The sequence below is a fragment of the Abramis brama genome, assembly GCF_963993115.1.
Source record: "Abramis brama genome assembly, chromosome: 3".
Taxonomy (NCBI): domain Eukaryota; kingdom Metazoa; phylum Chordata; class Actinopteri; order Cypriniformes; family Leuciscidae; genus Abramis; species Abramis brama.
Window position 1 is genome coordinate 33393233 of NC_139965.1, and position 21497 is coordinate 33414729.

General features: G+C 38.3%; 1 protein-coding gene across 1 annotated transcript; it reads left to right on the top strand.

Annotated features, from left to right (window-relative positions):
• The first annotated feature begins 1563 nt into the window (after positions 1 to 1563).
• Positions 1564 to 18204, top strand: gpt2 (glutamic pyruvate transaminase (alanine aminotransferase) 2). The gene is made up of 11 exons (XM_084107421.1): positions 1564 to 2176; positions 3816 to 3905; positions 7736 to 7844; positions 8126 to 8256; positions 8354 to 8597; positions 9257 to 9336; positions 11182 to 11318; positions 15078 to 15252; positions 15437 to 15592; positions 15974 to 16086; positions 16657 to 18204. Exons 1-11 carry the CDS (start codon positions 1868 to 1870, stop codon positions 16754 to 16756), a joined length of 1644 nt encoding a protein of 547 aa, XP_083963547.1. The 5' UTR covers positions 1564 to 1867; the 3' UTR covers positions 16757 to 18204.
• The last annotated feature ends 3293 nt before the right edge of the window (positions 18205 to 21497 follow it).

A 21497-nucleotide genomic window follows, 5' to 3' on the forward strand; every position in this document is an offset into this window, starting at 1 on the left:
TACAGCATCTGCAGCTTTTACAGTTCTACTAGCCTGTTTTGTGGTTTGTGGAACGCATTTCCTTCATCACTCTTTAAGTCAAGTAGGCATATTATTTCCCCAAACACTGCACATCATACACTGCTTGAATCACAACCCTGGTGTTTTGAAATTACAACATAAAAGTAGAATTTCGTCCATGTCATTTGAAAATGCTGAATCCTGTCAAGTGCTTATTGAAACAGAAAGGAAAATCTTAAAAGAATATTATGTGTGGCTCTGCAGACTTGTTGGTTGCACTGTGGGAACCCCATATCCTCTTCATATGCTAAACAAGCCATTGTTCAACACAACACTGCTCTTTTAACCTCACACAAGATGACGTAGGCTACTGGTACATAGAGTGTTAATGACGTTTTCAGTGTGACTGAAAGAGAATCTTGTTTGGGAACTAACTGGATTTTTTTTCTTTTTCTTATGTTAAAACATTTCACTGTCATGCCAGCCGTTATAAGTGAAACCACTCTTCAGTTTCACCAAATATTTGCCTCTTATAAAAAAACCCTATATTAATACCCCTAGGTAGATATTCTAAAAATGCTTAAGTGTTAGATTAACAAACAAACAATCAAACATATATAGGCTGTTATTGAGATACAGCCTTGTTGCCAATAGATGGCAGCATTTCATTTAGATTACATTCAATTGCAGTCTACAAAAAAAATTTTTTCACTTCTTCAGGATTTGACTTTAATTTGTGGTAAAATCCACACCATGCTTAACTTAGGCACTCACAGTACGTTAAAAATGAACGAAACAGTGTGCCTATGATTTTATGAACAAGCTTTATTCTAGTCATCTTACGTGGGTATGATGCTATATTTATTATCTATTATTGCGACTGGTCTCTGTGTAATTATATGATCTCTATTACTAATTTATTCAAGGAATTATTAATCGAGTAATAGGCCTAACCCCTTTAATTGTCACTACAAGAAACACTTAAGGTAAAATGTTTTTCTTAAATAAATCTAGTCATATTCTTTAACACATTCTTGCTCTTTTTCTTTCATTCTAAACAATGATTGCCCCAAGCGACCCCCAATATGTTTCGTGTAATATGACACATTGTGAGAATGCTTAGCTTCTGCTCTCACCATTTCAATGTGATGAAATACAAAAGACGTAAACAAGAAGATCATTTCGTGTTTATTGACACTGGTCGGAATATTAGAAAATCTGAGGTCGGTCTTATTCACCTTTATTCTCCTTTTGCTACCAAAACTATGGTCTACCCAAATGTTTGAGAAAACCGTTAAAAGGATAGCTGAAAACAGTTTTTTTTAATGACCAGACATGTCACATGTCATCTGAAACGGCAGGTTTAAATTGCCGGCTCTCGTGTGTGTGTGTGTGTGTGTGTGTTCTGATGAAATTTTGGCCCTCTGTGACAGTCGGAAAGTCTCCTCCCCTCATACACATCCACCGGCTGCGCTAAAACATACAGCGCCGGGTATTGTAGTTTTATTTTGAGCTTTGAATGGTGTAGGGTAGGCAGCGTGAGAACTACAACCCCCAACGAACAGAAACATGATCTCGCTGAAAGAGAGCGCATAAAGATTGGCGGGTGGATGATAGTAGGCGAGAATGAGGTGATTCTGAGCGTAATACAGTCAAGCACTCTAGAATGCTGATCGGCCTTGTACAGAAGATACATTTTCTGAAGTGATTTCGTGTTTTTATTCGTCAATTTTGCCCTGTAATTGTCCTAACTGGCGGTTGAAACGACGGTTACAGTATCTTTTAAAGTTGCGTCCCTTCACGCGCATCCTTGTTTCGAGCTTTTGAAAGGGCCACCGGACAGACTCGACTTCCTCAATCTGCCGACATGCATCGCTTGCAGTTACTGGCAGCTCGGTCACTGATCGCCGGAGCTCTCGATCAGTTTACCCCATTGACACTATCGTCATCTCTTACCGGGGTGAGACACAAATCTCAAGGTCCGTCCGTGGAGAAGTACGGTCAGATGCGCTTCAGCACCGCCGAGGCTAAAGTGTCTGCTGGGCGCCTGGACGGAAAGATGCGGGAGAAGAGCCTGACTATGGACACGCTGAACCCGCAGGTGAAGGCTGTGGAGTACGCCGTGAGAGGACCCATCGTCATCAAAGCTGGAGAGATTGAGAGATGCTTGGAGGAGGTGAGAAAATGTTTAAATACCCATTTTACACTTAATGCTCCCAAGTACAGCATCCAAGAGCTACATGTTTGTGAATGTGATTATTATATAGGCTATTATAATATAATTTAACTTTATCTCAATTATTCCCAGTTTGTGGGTTTTGGATACCCCAATAAAAAAAAACGTATTTTTTCAACAACAAAAAAAAAGTTAGTGAAAGTAGGTTTTATTTCTTTGCACAATTGTAAACAATTGCAAAATACACTCTAAATTGTTCTGTTAGACCCAAAAGACAGTTGCTAACAATAGTTAAACATTTTTCGTTTTCAATAAACTTTTCTTTTTTCACTTTTTTAATGCGATTTATATATTTGTGTTTCTCATTGGTCACTAATCTGACTACTGATATGAAGTGATTATGTTTTTTTTAAAGATTTCTCCGCCTCATATAATAGAGCCTTTAAATATTATATGTATAAATTGTGGTTGTTGTTTGAATATTGTTTTTAACATGCTTCCATTTCTGGAGATTTGACACATACATCTTTTTTCAAAGGAATAAACCGGAAACCGCTCTGGATTTCAAGATAGCTGGTGTAAATGACCTGGGCTGCATTTCCCAAAAGCATAGAAAACCCAAGTAGATTGTAGAAGCATTGCCACCAATGGTCTCTACGATCATATAGCTCACAATGCTTTTGAGAAATGCAGCCTTGGCCATTTACACCAGCTATCTTGAAATATTCATTATTCACACATGTAAATAAAACAAACAGAACTTTAATCTGTAGTTTATAATACTATGTAAAACACCTCTTAGGGGATACTTCTTTTAATACCAAATGTACTCTGTGGTTGGAAGTAACGTACAAAATGATCCGCCCTACATGCCTTGAAGTTACTCATTTAGATTTTTTCTCCTTTCCTTTCTTCTTGTGTCCATGATGGTTGCTTTGGAACAAGTTCAGTCCACTTTCTGACCTTCTTGCAGTGCCATTATCAAAGCAATGCTACAAAGGTGTCTGATTGCTGTGAAGCTGACCATTCAGCAGTAATATTATGTAACTCTTTACTATGATGTAGAAGTTAGTTTGAGCTTGCATGCTCAGCAATGACAGATGAGCACTTCGGAAGAGAGCTATATTTATATCCCATGAACAGGTGTCTTTTCTGGACCTTTGACAAGGCATAACATGTCCTTCATTGACGTTTGAACTTGCCATGCCCTTAGCATGTGACTAGATGGCACAGAATGAGGACTACAGTGTGGTACAATCCAAGACATTGAAAGTGACAGGAAAATTATAATTTATGTCTGTAGATGACATAATTATAGATATAATTATATAATTACAAGATATACTTTTCATTCATAATATTGAGCCTGATTTCACAATCACAACATTAGTTTTCTGTGAATGTAGCATAGCCTTTACATCTATTTTCCAACAACAAACTTTATTATGCGTGTCCAGACAAACATCTGCTTTCACTGCAGTTTGGTAGACATGATCATTTCCCTAAAGCTGTTTGGTGCATGTGAGGGCAGGTCTGTTTACTGTGTGCTTTGGAACATGGATTCTAGGCAAGACTTGTGGCGTTTTAGAAGCATTGTTCATACAGTGGGCTCCTCCCTTACTCTCTTACTCTCTTATAGGGTGGTACGAAACCCTTCTCTGAGGTCATCAAAGCCAACATCGGTGACGCACATGCCATGGGACAGCAACCAATCACCTTCCTTAGACAGGTAACCACAAATGCACACATTATTCTAGTCTTAAAGAGACAGTCTTCATCTCTAATGAAATTGTTTTGGCATTGAATTAAGCAAACTATCAAAACCTGCATATTTAATTGACCCTTCGCTAAGCCCCGCCCTCCTTAGTTACTGTTGCTACGCCTGTCAAGCTTTTGCGCCTGGCACGTCTATTACAGTATGTATGCACTGGTTTCAGACATTCCTAAGGAGATAATTAGTCATTTTTGGCAAACAGGTGAAAATATGAGAGTGCAATACTGCAGTATGCATTCGAGGGCTATATCCACGACATAATATGCAAACGATTAGAGAATAATTTCATCAAAATTGAAGTTAAAGCATAACGTTAGGTCCCAGCGCAAGCAGCAACCGCCTCATATGCTGACCATTCAAATGGGAAACACACAAATTTGAGGAACAGCTTTGTGCATGCACAGCAGGGTAAGTGAAATTTGAAAATATTCTAATATTTATAAAACAAACAGCTTATCCATATGTATTGTGGAATAAACACAAGACATTAGCCTGACCACTTTGCAATGAGAACATTCTCCCGCTTATATTTTTAGCACGCCAGGCTACCGTTACTGCTCACACGTCGGACTAACTTACTGTTATGAACTGATTAAGTTTGCATACCAACCTTTTCCTTGGAGATCTCCGGCAAGCCCCGTGATGTTCCCTCCTTTTACTAACTACCTTTTACTTTTACTAGAACTAACGGGAGAGTCGCGATCGGATTGGGGTAACGGTTTGGCCGTCGATTAACAAAATGTTGAAATATATTTTTAAGTAACGTTAAGTTATGTCAGTGAGCCTCCGTCTTGCCTTTAATCACACTGCTTGATCCACGAGCTGGACAATAACTTTATTCTAGAGCTGCTATAAAGCCAAAACACTTTACTTTTAATTTCCTATTATCAATGTAAAGCTGCTTTGGAACAATCTACATTGTTAAAAGCGCTATATAAATGAAGATGACGCCCGGCATTTCTCCCCTTGGGTTTTAGGTTTCGGGAAGGGAACAAAATCCACCACCCCGTCCAAACTTTTAGGATACCGGGTATCAGATTTGCACAATCCATACGCACAACACTTCGGCATGTTTCCCTCGCTCGAAAGCTTGCCAGACCTCCCGCGCCTAGTTACGGTTGCTAAGCCACGATTGGCCTGTGGCGGTTTTCGGGCGTGGCTTAGCGAAGGGTCAATTCCTCTGAACTGTTGACTGTGCCAACATGTAGCAAAACATTAAAGCATTAACATTAATGCTTCTGAAACTACGTCTCTCTACAACTACACGACTCTTCGGTATTGGTATTATTGGTATCTAAGGGTGCTTTCACACTTTGTTAGATTGCCTGGTCCGAATGCGAGTTCGATTGCTCCCCTGTCCCCCTGCCCCCACTTGATTGTATTCACATTATATTATTTAGGTCTGAACCGTGGTGCGTTTGCATCAATGCAGCAGCTGTTACCCCTGTTGCTTGGCAAGGACTACGTAGGAGAAGCCGGCAAAATACATAGCATTGCTCGCCCCACTTTTATGTTTTGTTTTCAAAGCGTCAGCACATAACAGCACTTGTGTCTTTCTGCATCGAATGTACTGCAAACTTTCTAAAGAATGCGGGAGTCTATTTCTGCTGAAGGCGAGTAGAAACTAGATCTACATTCTCTCTGCTTGCAGTGAGTCAGTCACACTCGTCAGGAAAGTGAGTGAGGACATGCACACAAACACACAGTTTTATCAAATCCAACATCCTCAATAGTGGTTCACTTCTGCAATTTAGTATGATTGCGTTCAAATCAGCAGCAAACCGTACTGGAGTTCACATGAACCATACCCCAGACCAAGCTTTTTAGGTGGACTCGGGTATGGTTCGCGATTCGGAAAAAAAAACGTTCACGCCATCCAACTAAACTGAACTGAACTGAACTCTTACGCCAGTCGAACCCGGGTGTGCACCAGAAGTGCTAGTGTGAAAGCACCCTTAGAAACAAGATTAATCTTAGACCTTTGAAGCATGAACATGCTTATTCAGGTTAATGAGGGGTCTGATTCCAGTGGCTTGAAAGAAAAGCAGCTTTTGTTGACCACTCACAGTTTTGGAACACACTGTACATTCCAGTGGAAGACAGTCTCTTATTATTGGCCTAGTTTAGTCAGAGTTGATCTAGCCTTTCTTTATGAGCTGAACAAAAGCTTCTGTGATGGCCTGGAACTGCAGCTTGAACCAACAGGACGCAGCTTTTTAGGGCTGCACGATATTGAAGAAAAATGCGATAACTCATTAAATAATGTGATATTCGATATGTGATACGATAATGCTTAAAGTGTGTAAAATAAACTTAAATTATCTTTAAAATATATTTAAAATTTACTCTTCTGTTTCACATTCTTTTTGTGACGAGAAAACATCCCTACAACTTCTGAAAGTGAACAGCAGTGTTTTACTGTAGTATAAGAAGTGTTATTTTAACATCAGTGTAAACCACGGTTATCCTACATTAGGTTTATTTAACAACAAAAACTGAATTCCCAAATGTAAAAATAAAACACTGCTTAGTTTTCACTGTATGAATTAAATATATACTGATATGCATATCGCGATATATACATTTGCGATATTTCGATAATGTCGATATTGTGCAGCCCTACAGCTTTTCATGCTAGCATGATAGTCATATGTTGCATCCCAATTCACCCCCTTATACTATGCTCTTAAAGTATGTACTGTTTTGGTGAAGAATAAGTACATACTTTTTGAGTGTGAAGCAGAATAGTAGGCAAGCTTTGAAACATATTAGCTCTGTGTATCCTCTCACCGTTTAAACTGCCGTCAATCATTTTGTGTCAGTTAAAATCCTCCACATTCAATTTAATTTTTTAATTTAAAAAAGGGGAAAAGTAGACCATCCGGGTATCTTTGGAATACTCACTTCAACATACTAAGATTTGGGACGTACTAATTCTAATTTTGAATACTATTTAGGACGAATAGTATGCGAATTGGGACGTGGCAATAGTCTCTGGTCAGTGTGGTCATATGATTTTCAAGCTAATGTCAACGTTGAAGAAAAGGGAGACAAAGGGAAGCTGCCTCTGACCTGAATGGGTTATTATGGCTTGGAAACTTGGGAGGGACTGGATTCCACCAGCCAACAAAGTTCCTGCTCAAAATTCTGATCCCCATTCAATGTGCATACAAAGTCACACAAACACATTTTCCTATATACCAATTGAATGTGAATAAATAATGAATAATCATTGAAACAAAATGCTCTCCTTGCAACAGTACATATTGAAATATTGCCAGAATCAGAACTGATATCCCATCCAATCAGCTGCAATCAATTGTTTTCAATATTTCATTATCATTATTATCACTGATTGCAAGCATCTCTTCTCCATTTAGCATCAGTGGCCACCACAACTTTCAGTGTAATGCAGTGTATGGAAATTGTTAGAATTAAATCTTGAGGGCGTGTCCCACAACAGGACAAAGCAATATTGATACGATCCACCTTTATGTTAAATATGTTTTAAGCTTTTGGAACTCATTAAATCATTATGTTTTAATATAATATACTAAAATGTTATGCCTACTATACCATTTTGTTATAAACTAATTTCTTGTGATCGACAGTTAGAAATATTGCTCGTAGCATTGAGAGTTTAGTGGAAATACGTCGGCTGTACTTTGCCTGTATTTGCTCTTACACCTGAACACAATACATTTTAAAGTGGCAATATAACATCACGCAACTTACTGACTACAGACAAATAACAGTGTTTTATCTGCATTTGTTCATTTGTGCAGGTGGTGGCTCTCTGCACGTTCCCTGAGCTGATGGACAGCCCCAGTTTCCCAGAGGATGCGAAATGGAGAGCACGGCGTATCCTGCAGGGCTGCGGAGGATACAGTCTCGGTGTGTGCGTTTTTTCCTTTGAGGACAAGGACATGTTGTTGAAACTGGTTAAGACCTTGACATTGAATCAAATAGTTAAGATCAAGTTAAAATCTAGAACTGTTTACAACATGGCTCTGTAGCGATTGGAAGGCATGCATGAAGCTTTGTTATTGCAGATCATGCAGTTCTCACGAAGCTGGGGAACAATAGACCTGTATTGCAACACTCTGTTCTATTCAATGTTGTTTTGCAGTAGTAGCCTAAGAGCTACTGTGCTAACGCATGCGTTTCTGTCGCAGGGTCATATAGTGCAAGCCAGGGTGTAGAGTACATCCGCAAAGACATTGCCGCATTCATAGACCAAAGAGATGGAGTTCCTTCAAACTGGGAAAACATTTACCTCACCACTGGAGCTAGTGATGGCATTATGGTAATTAATTGTATATTTACAATCAATCAGAGACTTGACCTAGAGTGCTTACTTGGCATGCGATACCAACAAACCCTATTTTTTTTTTTTTTTTAAGACTATTCTGCGGCTGCTGGTGTCTGGGAAAGACTCTTCTCGGACAGGTGTGATGATTCCCATTCCTCAGTACCCACTTTACTCCGCTGCAATCTCAGAGATGGATGCCGTACAGGTCAACTACTACTTGGATGAGGACAACTGCTGGGCCCTGGACATAAATGAACTTTACAGAGCCTATCAGGCTGCCAAACAGCACTGCCAACCCCGAGTCATTTGCATCATAAACCCTGGCAATCCTACTGGTATGTAAATTGTAAAGCTATTCTTGTGTGCTAGGAAAAAATGCCCTTGTGGCTGTTTGGATCAAATAGCATGTGCCGTTGGAAGAAGAGCATGCGCTATTTTTCCAGTCATGATCCCTTGTGATTGGGGATGATGCTGATGAGATCTAATATTACATGCATATGATGCAATATTCTAAGTCTTCTGAAGCTGATCACTTTGTGTGAGGAACAGAAACTGAAACTCGCATGTGGAATATAGAATATGTTCTCTAGAATATAGGATATTCTGTGTAGAATTCAAATGGGTCGGACACGTGATTGTGATTTGCTCCAGCTTGCGCTATTCTTGTCTCTGTCTGGAGTGATGTGTACTGTGGTATTTCAAGTCATGCTGATGCAAAACCAGGTGTTTCGCTTTGATGGAAAGCACATTTACACAACCTATTCCCTGTACCCTGTGCCATTCACTGTATAGGAAATAATAAATGAGTGACCAATGTACTGATTTCACACACAGCTTTAGCTGATTAGATAAAATCTGATGACTCTTTATTAAAATGTGCCACTTCAAGATGCATCATGCTAGGTTTGATGTTGATGCAAATTATATTTAGGGGAACTATCTCTTTAAATTCTGTCATGATCCCCCTTGCTTTATCTCGCTTTACCCTTTACAGGTCAGGTCCAGAGTAAAAAATGCATTGAAGAAGTCTTGCACTTTGCTTACGAGGAGAATCTCTTTGTTATGTCAGACGAGGTAAGATGCGCTCTTTTGCTTTCATCATTTGAATTGGAAAGTCTTTTAGTTAAGCTAGAAGTAGAAGTTTAAATGTTTAAAATTTGGTATCAGTAAGATAAAAAAGAAAAAAAAGAAATGAACTTTAATTCAGCAAGGTGCATTAAATTGATAAAAAATTACAGTTAGATATTTTATAATGTTACAAAAAATATATATTTTAAATAAATGCTTTTCTTTTTAACCTTCTATTCATCAAAGAATCTTGAAAAATGTATCATGGTTTACACAAAAATGTAGAAATAATAAGAAAAGTTTCTTGAGCAGCAAATCAGCACATTAGAATGATTTCTGAAGGATCATGTGATGCTGAAGACTGGGGTAATGTTGCTGAAAATTCAGCTTGACCATCACTGGAATAAATTAAATTTTTAAATGTATTAAAATAAATAAAATAAAAGTAATTTATATTTCACAATATTGCTGTTTTTACTGTGTCTTGATGAGACTTCTTTCAGAAACAAAAAAAAAATCTTACAGACTGCAAAAGTTTGACAATTAGTGTATATTTAAAGGGGTCATATAATGCCATTTTTTTGTACAAGCTAATATGATTCTTTAGGGTCTAAATTAAAAGTTTGTAATATACTTTAATTAAAAATTCTCATTAGTATTGTAAGAAAACACTCATTTTACCTGGTCAAAAACAGCTCTGTTTTCAGCACGCCATTTAAGTGCATGTGTCTTTAAATGATAATGAGCTTCGCTCACCCCGCCCCTCTGTTCTGTGGGCGTTTTGCCACAACAACACACGAGGAGTGTTGCCTTGACAACAGTTGAGGGTAACGTTATATTTTGAAGAATGGCAGCGGTCTCTGAGGACACATCTGTGCAACCGTATCAATTTGAACCGGAGTTGGAAAACAGGACGTTTCTGAATGGTTGGTTAACGTAATGTCACTTTGATCTATCTTTGTATGTACTGGCAGGGTAGAGTAGTGAGATACGAACGCTATGTGTGTTTACTGATGTATACATTAGTTCATTGACAGATTGACGTTATAGCTAATGGTCATGAAAAACTTTTTTCCGGTAAATGTAGGCTTGTCCGTGATGCGTAACGTTATCTATACAGTGTTAGGTACAACTGTCAGGGCTGAAGCACTAACATTTTACTGATCTGTTTAAAAAATAAGCAGTCTGTGAGACAGTCATTAGGCACATAAACAACACATACTCAGACAGGAGCTAATACCTTTTTCAATGTTCTCGTTTATAAAGCAGTCTGGTGAAATGATTCGCGCAAACATGAAAGCATTGCTGTTGATCGTGGGGAATATTCCCTTCGAAAACAAAACTCAGTCTGCGTCTTCAGCGGTTCGGATTTAGGAACATCAAAATGACTGCTGTGTTCCTTATTGCACCCAAGAACAGAACACCACAATCGCTTAGACGCCATTCTGCTCATAGACACTGCTCCAGCGTATCAACAATGACGCGCGGACTATGATGACAGACAGCGCGCTCACGAGCGAGGGCGGGTCTGTGTTGAAACGCTGCTGTCAATCAACAATCGTGGGAGGGGCGTCGATTTTGTGACGTCACAAAATCGAACGGCTTGATTTGAGAGAGGGGAAAACATATAAGGAGATTAAAAAAAAAAACACTGGATGGATTTTTATCATTTTATGATGGTTGTGTACAGGCACTGCCAACACACATTTCAGTACCATCAACTTGTAAAAGTGCATGTACCATTATATGACCCCTTTAAGTGTGAAACAATTTGAAAGTAACTGTTGTGTGTGCCTTTGACTTGCCCTTGACAATTGTGTTCTCAGTGTTGGTTTGTGCTGTTGCTGGCAGGTGTATCAGGACAATGTGTACGCTCCTGACTGTCAGTTCCACTCCTTCAAGAAGGTGCTATATGAGATGGGTCCTGAATACTTCAACAGTGTGGAGCTCGCCTCCTTCCATTCCACTTCCAAAGGCTACACGGGAGAGTGAGTGTCCCTATCCGTCAGCATGTGCCTTAATTCGAGATGGCCTTCTTAAAGCCCATGTTGCAGGTTAGAGTACACAGTAAGCCAATGTATAGAAAAATAATGTAGGAACTAGATTTAAATATAAACATATACTTATAAAACGCTAATTAGGCTTCTGGAGTCGTTTTTGTGAGAAATTTTTACTTCCGCATTTGAAAATCGCTTAAACCGCCGAACCTGAAGTGACGTAACATGAGGTAGAGCGGTCAAAGTAAACAATAGGAAAGCAATGGATCGCAATGACAGATCGGAAAGCTGGGGGAATTGTAGCCTAAATGTTTACTCGTATGATATATATATAATTCATATATAATTGATATATGATGATATCATATAATTATGAGCCTGATATGAAGCCAAGTGAGCAGGACAGGCCAGGTAAAATCGACATGTTTTCCATATTAATTTGTGAATATTTTAAATGTTTAATAAAGGGGCAAAAAGTCAAACAAAAATCTGAAAATTCGTCAATATTTACTTTTTTGCGCAGCAGTTGGTGTAGCCAGTTCAAATTAAAATGTTGGTGTTCAACTTTGCGTTTTAAAAAGACAACAACCGTTCATTTTTCGTTTTTCAATTACGGGTTAAAAAAGGAAAAACGAATGGACACAAAAGTAGCCTATCGTTTGGACAGAATACGAGACAGACTTCTTTATTAAATTCATAAAAGAAACAATAATTAGCCTATAGGAATACTGGATTCTAAATCTCAAAGAAATGCCACGATCAAAACATATGTTTTCCAGGTAAATAAGTGTTTTATTCTCATTCTGACCAAGACATTTGTGCATTGCAATAAACTTATGATCACTTTGAACTTTTTTAATCATTATTTATTTATTGGAAAAAAACTTTTTCAAGCTTCAATCGGTGGTCATATAAATAAATTATTACGTTTTTTTAACATGTAACACTGTCTATGGTACCAGTCACCTTTTGAAAGTAGCTTTGCACTTCAAATAACGATTGGATCGATTATATTGTTATGCCACCAGATGACGACAAATGACTTTTAAAAAACATTTGTCATTGAATCGTTCATTCAGGAGATTCGTTCAAAAATGCTGATTCATCTATTGAAACAAGTGCATTTGATTGAGGAATTGAATCATTCATTCAAACCCAAGTTTTTTTTATTTTTTTATAATTCAGATTAATTAAACATTTTTAATAGACTTCAGTAATTAACATAAATTATGTTATTTTGTTTAGTTGTTTGTTCAGAATCGTGATCTCTATTTTTATTCTCAGTTTATCCAGAATTGTGTAGCTCTAATACATAGCTTGTGTATGTATCATTTTGTTCTATTTAAAGCAGGGTTTCTCAAACTCGGTCCTGGAGGGCCACTGTCCTGCACGGTTTAGCTCCAACCCTGATCAAACACACCTAGCTGTGAGTTTCTAGTGATCCTGAAGACATTGATCAGCTTGCTCAGGTGTGTTTGATCAGGGTTGGAGCTAAACTGTGCAGGACAGTGGCCCTCCAGGACCGAGTTTGAGAAACCCTGATTTAAAGTAATGTATAGAAGGTAGGGCCCGAAAGTGACTCAAGCCCAGGGGCCCCCACCACCCTAAGTCCTGCCCTGTGTACAACACTATGCTCAGATCACAGTACTGTACAGATTATTATCATCATGTATCAGGCAATAGCAAAGCTAGTACTTAGACCCATACCTGCATGTGTTGTGTGTGTCAGCCATTAGAAGACAGTTTCCAGAGGAAGAGGGACTTTATAAAGGCTTTGAATTGACCCATTTGGTGACGATAAATAAAAAAAATGATCACAATCACAACTGTCTTACTGTACAAAAACTTTATATGTAGAAACAGCCAACACAAACATTAAAGTCGGTTTGTACAGATTGAAAATGAATTATAGAACATAATATATTATATTTATAATAATAATAATAATAATAATAGTGTCGGCTGCAGACTAATAACAAACACATAAATGCATTACATTACAAGTTTATGTAGGATATGCTAATTAATTAAATTAAGACATGGCACATTTTGTAAAAAATATGTACAATAAGTGATCTCTGACGGATCCGTGAGCGTCATGTTTCCCGCTGGCGGCCGAACCACATGCTGATGGCGGACCGGGCGACCCGATGAAGGAGCCGGGACAGTGTGCACATATCGCCGGGATTATAATCATTCGATCTATAGTGAACGCTACACACTACCGCGTTTTCCAAAGCAGAAGCAGAAGTGAAGTCCCGTCTCTTACCCGGCACAAAACGCACACTGGCACGGAAGATCGCACCGTCCTTTTTCTTATTCGGAAACCTGTGGACTCGATGTCCTGACAGGCCATAATTCACAATCATTTACCACGACGATGATTTATTGAAATACAATAAGCACAGAAAACACACTGAATCATGACCGCTCCTGCGCTCCAACTGAATACCAACCTATCTCTGCACTGAGCGCGAACGCAGAGCCAAACGACTACCTCATGTGACGTCAAATGACGCGTTGGTGGAAAAAAAGCGTTTTTTCAACACGGTCAAGGAAACGGTCACGTTTTCTATTAAATTTGTGCCCTTATGTCTTGCAAAACAATTTTTAATCCTGCATTTACTTTTCATATGGTATTTTCATACAAGGTTATATAAAAAAAATAAATAAAAAAAACCCCTGCAACATGGCCTTTAATATCGGCTTTCACTGACCCTTCACACACTTTCACATGACATAACCGCAGTATCCTGAAACATATTTAGACATCGTCTGGCTTTGTAATTTGCAATTTTAAATAGATGCGATGTGGAAAGATCAACCACCTTCAGTGACAAGTTATTGGTATTTGTAAGGAAGGCTTGGACTGGTAGAGTTTTATAGGCAGTCCAGTGGCTTGGCCTGAGGCATTGTTGCATTAAATGTAATCTTTGTTAAAACTCATTCCTCTAACTGAGACTGGTTGTTCAAAACCAAGTTAAAAGTTATTCATGCCGAATGTTGGCTGACTGGAATTAAAGATGCTGTATGTAAGTTTTTGACTGTACTAAAGCATAAAAATACTATAATATTTTTGGAGATATTTTGGAAACATGCTGAGTTTCGACACATACTCGTTTCTCTGAAAAACAATGCTACAGCCAGTTATTTTACTTTGAAATGTGCGTTCTGTGTCGGAATGTCCGTTTTTGTTTTGGTCTGTGTGATCCCGCCCACTGACAATTTACCCAATAGTATTTCAACACCCCGGTTTGCCAGTTAGTGGAGAACACAGCGTATTGCAGTCATGGAAGCCAGCAAACAAACTAGGTCAGAGATCGCAGATTCTACCCGACCTAAAAAGCCTCGGCACCGTTCTAAAAATCTCTATGAACCGGAGCATATTAAAACGTGATACAAACTCATCATAAATCAATAAATCAACTCATCAACTTACAGTTTGTAAGTCTCCTCATCTTCCATTGTCAATTGCACTCGTTCCTGTTGTGTGTCCTCAATCTGGCAACCCGCGTGAGCAAGCGTTGAGTCTGAGCAGGAGGGGGCAGGGGAAACAACTCTCTCCAAATATTTTGAATTCGGACTGCAGTGCCCATTTCAGTCGCTTGGTGTCAATCTCACATACTGCACCTTTAAATGACTTTTCTTTTTTTGACATGACTACAGATATTTATGTTTTGGCTAATAAATGTGGCAGCCTTGTCCGTCAATTCAGAGAACTCATGTGACCATGTCCATGTCCTTCCACAGGTGTGGCTTCAGGGGTGGATATATGGAGGTGATCAACATGGATCCTGAGGTCAAGGTCCAGCTGGTAAAGCTATTATCAGTTCGACTGTGCCCCCCCCTGGCTGGCCAGGCTGCAATGGATGTCATTGTCAACCCTCCACAACCAGACGAGCCCTCGTTCAAACAGTTCCACCAGGTCAGTCGTGTAGTCTAGTGTCTGGTGAAGTAAAGCACATTGTGTGCTGACACTGACAGTAATTTCATTATGTTGTTTTAAGTATGCAAACATGTAAATGTTACGCATCAGTAACCTGTTATTACATGAACAGTCCAAAAGAATTTCTAGGTTTGGTTTTGACTGGGTGTCTGATCTCTATCAGGAGAAATCATCAGTGCTGGGTGCTTTAGCAGAAAAAGCTAAGCTAACTGAGCAGATCCTGAATGCTGTTCCAGGAATCAAGTGTAATCCCGTCCAGGGGGCCATGTACGCCTTTCCTCGCATCTTTATCCCTCCTAAGGCAGTGGAGGAAGCCAAGGCAAGTGCTCCTACTTTAGCAGAACTTGAGCTCTCTGGTGGAGTATTATTGCTTTTAGAACCATGATTCTAGGTGTCTGTTAGTTTCTACGGCACTGCACATTGTTCAAACTCTCAAAACTTCTTTCATCACCATTATAATGGTGATCCGTGTGTTATCTAATTAGAAGGGTGCAACTAGTATTACTAGTTCAGCATAGTCTGCCCAGTAATCTCATTCGAATGGTTAACTAAATCCAACTGTATAAATATTATTCTGTTTAAGAGCTACGTTTTGTTACTGAATCATACTCGAATGAAACCTGTGTTCTGCAACTCGAAAACTTGAAGAAATGAAAGGTGTGAGCTGTATGTGTCAAATCTGATTGATTTGGTTCGGCAGGCTCTAGGAATGCAGCCTGACATGCTGTACTGCCTGAGGTTGCTGGAGGAGAAGGGGATCTGTGTCGTTCCTGGTAGTGGCTTTGGACAGAAAGATGGAACGTATCATTTCAGGTAAACTTGCTCTTGTTATTCAAACAGATTCAAACATTTGATCTGATATCAGGTGATTTCTTGACATGACCCCCTGGAAGTACACCATTTGAAAGTCACACCTGACTGTAAGTCGCAGGACCAGCCAAACTATGAAAAAAAGTGTGACTTATAGTCCGGAAAATACGGTATTCAGTCTTGCTCATGGCACAGTCCCAAACCCTACACTAGCAACTATTCCAGTTGTTTCTTGGAAAAAATGAATTAAAAAGCAAGCAGTTTTGAATTTGCTGCTATGCATGTCCATGTATCAGGTATCACTACGATTTGAATGTAAATCAGTCACCATTCAGATTTTACACTAACACATGTCATGTTTTATTGTTACTTCAACTTTGGTTTTTAAACCTTAGGATAAAAACATCGCTCTATTGAAAACTATTCACTTTCCCCCTAATACTCAAAATAACGTGTTGTGTGACATTTGTTTCCTGTGTATAGTTACTGGCATCTGTGTTATTAATAATTTATAAGCCAGTAACACTTTTACTTGTTTGCACTTTATGTTTGGTATGTTTGCCTTTGTTTCAGGATGACAATCTTGCCATCCACAGAGAAGCTAAAGGTACTTCTTGGCAAAGTGCGAGATTTCCACATCAGTTTCCTGAAAGAGTATTCTGCTCTGGAGTAGCTACAGAGAGGAGATGTGTCCTGATTTGGAAAACATAAGCTGGCGTGCTTCAGCACTACTTAACACACTAACTACACATTTAAACTGTAAAGGTAGTGTTAAGTATCTTGCAAATTTTGTTTTTATTTTCATTTGAAACATGAGTTAATGAAGTTTCAAGAAATACAGCCTTATTATTACAAATACTAATCGTTTTGGGAAATGGTTTCTGGATGAGTTTTGGGGAACTATTAGCGGTTTAGTCAGACATGTAACATGATGTTTGAATGTTTAATTTTCACAGCCCATTAAAGAAAATAGGATTCAGCAAGATTATCAATCATTTTCCCTTTTAAATTCCCTTTTAATTCAACAATTCTGCAGCAGAGTGTTGGGTTAATAGACACCCTCTATCATACATGAGATTCAGTTACAAATATAATTTATTAACAACTTTCCAAACCTGGAACTGAATTATGAGGTTTGACGAGATTGAGATGCACTCAGTTGAAATTGTTTTGCACCTTATATGAATGATATGAATGACACTGAAGGTAGTGTTTCTGGAAAGTTTACAAGAATGGACTCTTTTGATGTTTCTGTTGTCCTCATCTTTAGTTGCACTCATTGCCATGCAATGTACATAAACATTTTATTTGACAAAATTACAAGCTTGGTCACAAGTTAAGCTTCTGTGGAAGATTGTGACTAGGGTGAAAACATGGAGCATATCTGGCTTGTAATCGTTTACTGATGTATTTTATTTCCTCTGCTTTTGCATTGCAAGTTATTTTAAACTAGTAAACAAAATCCTGTACCATGATGCTGATCATCAACTTGCTCTGTCAACTCAGGCTCTGATCACAAGTTCATGAATAACTACATATCATGTGCAAATTGTGACATCAGTAGCGAACATCCAATCACATGCTTTGAAAACGTGAGACTACGATTCATTTCTCATGAGAGAGTCAGTGTTCACTTCTATCTTCTGCTGAAGATTTAGAGATTGCGAAACACGAAGAGTTGGCACAAACTGATCTAAAACTTCACAAGCCAGGTGAACCTGCTTCTTGGGTCAGGCCAGTTCATTTTAGATAGTCTGTTGTATTACCTAAATGTCAGCCATTAGGAGATATTAGTGCCAAAGTTGACTTATCAGTTGAAATTTTCCCTTTCTGACATCTCATCTTTCACATCAAAGCCATTAACGGTGAATGAATATTGTTAATGCACTCTTACATTTCTTTGAACTTATCACTTCATATGAGGTGCCTTTACTCATGCCTGTGAACTTTTAATGAAATGAGTTTTCCTACATGCATTAATAGCTTGTAATATTGAATTTTTTAAAAAGCTTGTTTGTTTCTTATGTATTTTTTGTTTACGGATTTTTGGAAATTGGCCCAACCTTAACATTGTATATAGTATTTTCAATTGAATATTAAAGTTATGGAGACTGTTAATCACTTAAGTCTCTTTGTCTCATTTAGCACTGCTTTCAGATGTCAGTTCTGTCAGAACGCAAGAACATACAAATAAAATTAAAAAAGTACACCAGGTCGGAGAAACGGGTGTGTCGAAAGGTTTCTCATTGGTGAAAGGAGCTTCTCCTTGACAAATGAACGAATGTTTTATTGGATAAAATTGCGTTTGATAAATTGCCTAATTTTAACCTTTTGCTTAAAATGAACCATATCTATTTGTCCTTATCAGGCAAAACACTGATGTTTTGGTCACACTTTAGATTAGGGTCTAATTCTCACTATTAACTATTTTCATCAAACTCATAATTACTGCTTATTAATAGTTAGTAAGGTAGTTGTTAAGTTTAGGCATTGGGTAGGATTAGGGATGTAGAACTAGGTCATGCAGAATATGTGCTTTATAAGTACTAATAAACAGCCAATATCCTAGTAATATGCATGCTAATATACAACTAGTTAAACGTACAGTATGGGATTTTTTCTCCACTAGGGGTCGCTAACCTATTTACAATAACAAAGGCGTAGTTTGATGACGCAACATTTGCTAAGAATTATGGATCTTGTCGTCAACGTCAAGCCGACCGATCTAATAATGTTTATGGATGACTGAATACATCAATGTTTTTATCATGACTGTGATATGAAGCAGTTCGGGATTGCTAAGAGAGAGCTATCAGCTCCACATGCGACGCGAGTCCCGCGGATATAAAAGGAATACGGACATTTCATTCTACCAAACTACACGCAGAATTACTACTCACAGGTCAGTTTATTAGACAAATTAAACTTGTGAGGTAACGCAGCGCTGTTTCACTTGGTCTAACATTACACTAGCACACTAAACTGCATTTGAATGTGTTGAAATATGTGTTAGTTTGTCTGTATGAGACTAGCAGTAAGCTAGATCAACATGAGAATAACATACAGATCATATTCTGACATTTTATCATTGTTGAACTATATAACATTGATTAGTTTTATGTAAATGTGCTCACCTGTTTAATAAAGTAACGTTACATGTAGGAGTGGTCGAAGTCTCGGACGTGGAGCTCTCGTTTATATACTGTCTATGGGAGCTCTCAGCATCTCGAAAACACCGCGCTGATATTGATTCTCGTTTTAGTTCTCCTTTTTTATCCAAAGTCTGCTTGCCATGGTCCATAATGTTTGAACGAAACAACAACAGCGTGCAGATAGACATTGCGAACTACAGTGGTCCACGTCTGTCGTCGTGGTTACTATCAGAGGGCTCTGGTTCATAGCTCTGGTTACCATGGCAGTACAAGCGGAAACCAGGGACAACGCGGATATGACGCCATTGACTGCGACAAAACGGAAATAAAGAAACGTGCCGTGTCTTCGAATTAAATTCAAATTTCTCCTGGTTTGAAAGTTGTTGGAAACAGTCGGGATAATGTAAGTAAACAACTAAAAAAAATGATAACATAGATATAGTGATTTTTGCTATTTTTAAAGCAAAAAAGTTACATATTGTGCCTTTAATAGTGAGAACTGGACTCCAAACTAAAGAGTTACCGATGTTTTTAGTTTACATGCACCTTTAGTGAAAATAGTCTACAGAAAAAAATACAATTGTAAATCACAGTTGTATTACAAGTAAAATAGTAGGAATTACTGCTTCTATAACATTTTTTGCTATCATGTGCAATCATAGGCAGACTCAAGACTCGAGACTTTTGTATCCTTTATATAATAATTTGAAATTTTTTGAGTATTTGATTATTTATATTGAGTATTTATATTATTGCGGTGGATCATTATCGCATTAAAGTTAAAGAAGGGATTTGGGCTGAAAGGATTATGACAGAAAGGTACACACCTATTGTCTATGTTGGATTTATCACTTCCTTGTAATCTGTAGGCCAATTAGTCCAGTTATTTTAAGCCAAAATGGGGATCAACCTTGGACAAATTGCAACAGAAGCAAACTCAACTGATTTTGTATCCTCAATATGTCCTGAGTAAGGAAAAAAAGCCCTGAAGAATCCCATTAGGGGAAAGTTTCGAAAAAGACCCAAATATAGCCTATTCATTCTTTTTCTCACGTGAATAGGGTAAAAAGTTTAACCTTTAGATATCACCGTGAAAATGACTGAGTTGATTACTTACATCAAGACAAACAAAAAATGTATTACAAGTTTTTTTTTAATTGTTTGTTAATATGGACAGTCCCACGGACCCAGCCCCAAACCCCATCTCTGCAATAATAATTAATAAAGGCTGGTTTAAAGTACTTCTTCCTGCCTCTATGTATTAATGTTCATGGGTAGCCTAAATGGGTTCCATTCAGACCTTAATATTAAGTATTTTACTGTTATATGTCAACAAGATTCAACAAGACATTTACACCTGGCTATACCCAATGTTTAGATCTGTTGTGGTATTTATGCAAATTAGCACATACATAGATTATGCACCGTTTGTCCATGTTAACAAACAATTTTAAAAAACTTGTAATACATTTTTTTTGTTTGTCTTGATGTAAGTAATCAACTCAGTAATTTTCATGGTGAGGTGATATCTAAAGGTTAAAATGTTTACTTAGTGCACGTGAGAAAAAGATTGAATAGGCTACATTTGGGTCTTTTTCGAAACTTTTCCCTAATAAGGGGATTCTTCAGGGCTTTTTTTTTTACTCAGGACATATTGAGGATACAAACTCAGTTGAGTTCTGTTACAATTTGTCCTACCTTTTTTCATAAAATGAATGGACTAAATAGCTTTTAAGTTTATAGCCCGCCTTTGTGTGGAACAGACAGCTTTTTCGACCAACTGTAAAGGCCTTTCCGCACAGCCATTACTCCGACCTGCAGAGACTACACTTGCAGACGATGCCATCGCAGTCAACGGTGTAACGTTAGGATGCACTGCCCTCTGGTGTTCTTTGCAACCAATTACGCCATTTTAAATCCGCGGGATGTTTTGAGACCACAGGCAGCACGCGACATTCCTGGGCATTCGAGATCATTTCTGCATGTAGTTCTGGGTCACAGGTGTTTCCTACACGGCTCTGGGTTCACTGTCAGTTCAGATGTAATCCATGTATGGTTTGTGAACCTAAGTGACAATTTCTGGAGTGGTTAAATGTCTGTACTTTATAATTCGACACGTGGACCTGTCAGTAGAGAGCACACGTAGGACAACACATTTCAGATAATAGAGTAAGAGTCTGTTTTGACAGCTTTGCCACACCTTTCATAGTCGTTTTTGAACAAATTAACGCCAATAGTGAAGTGCTGATAATATCGGGTTGG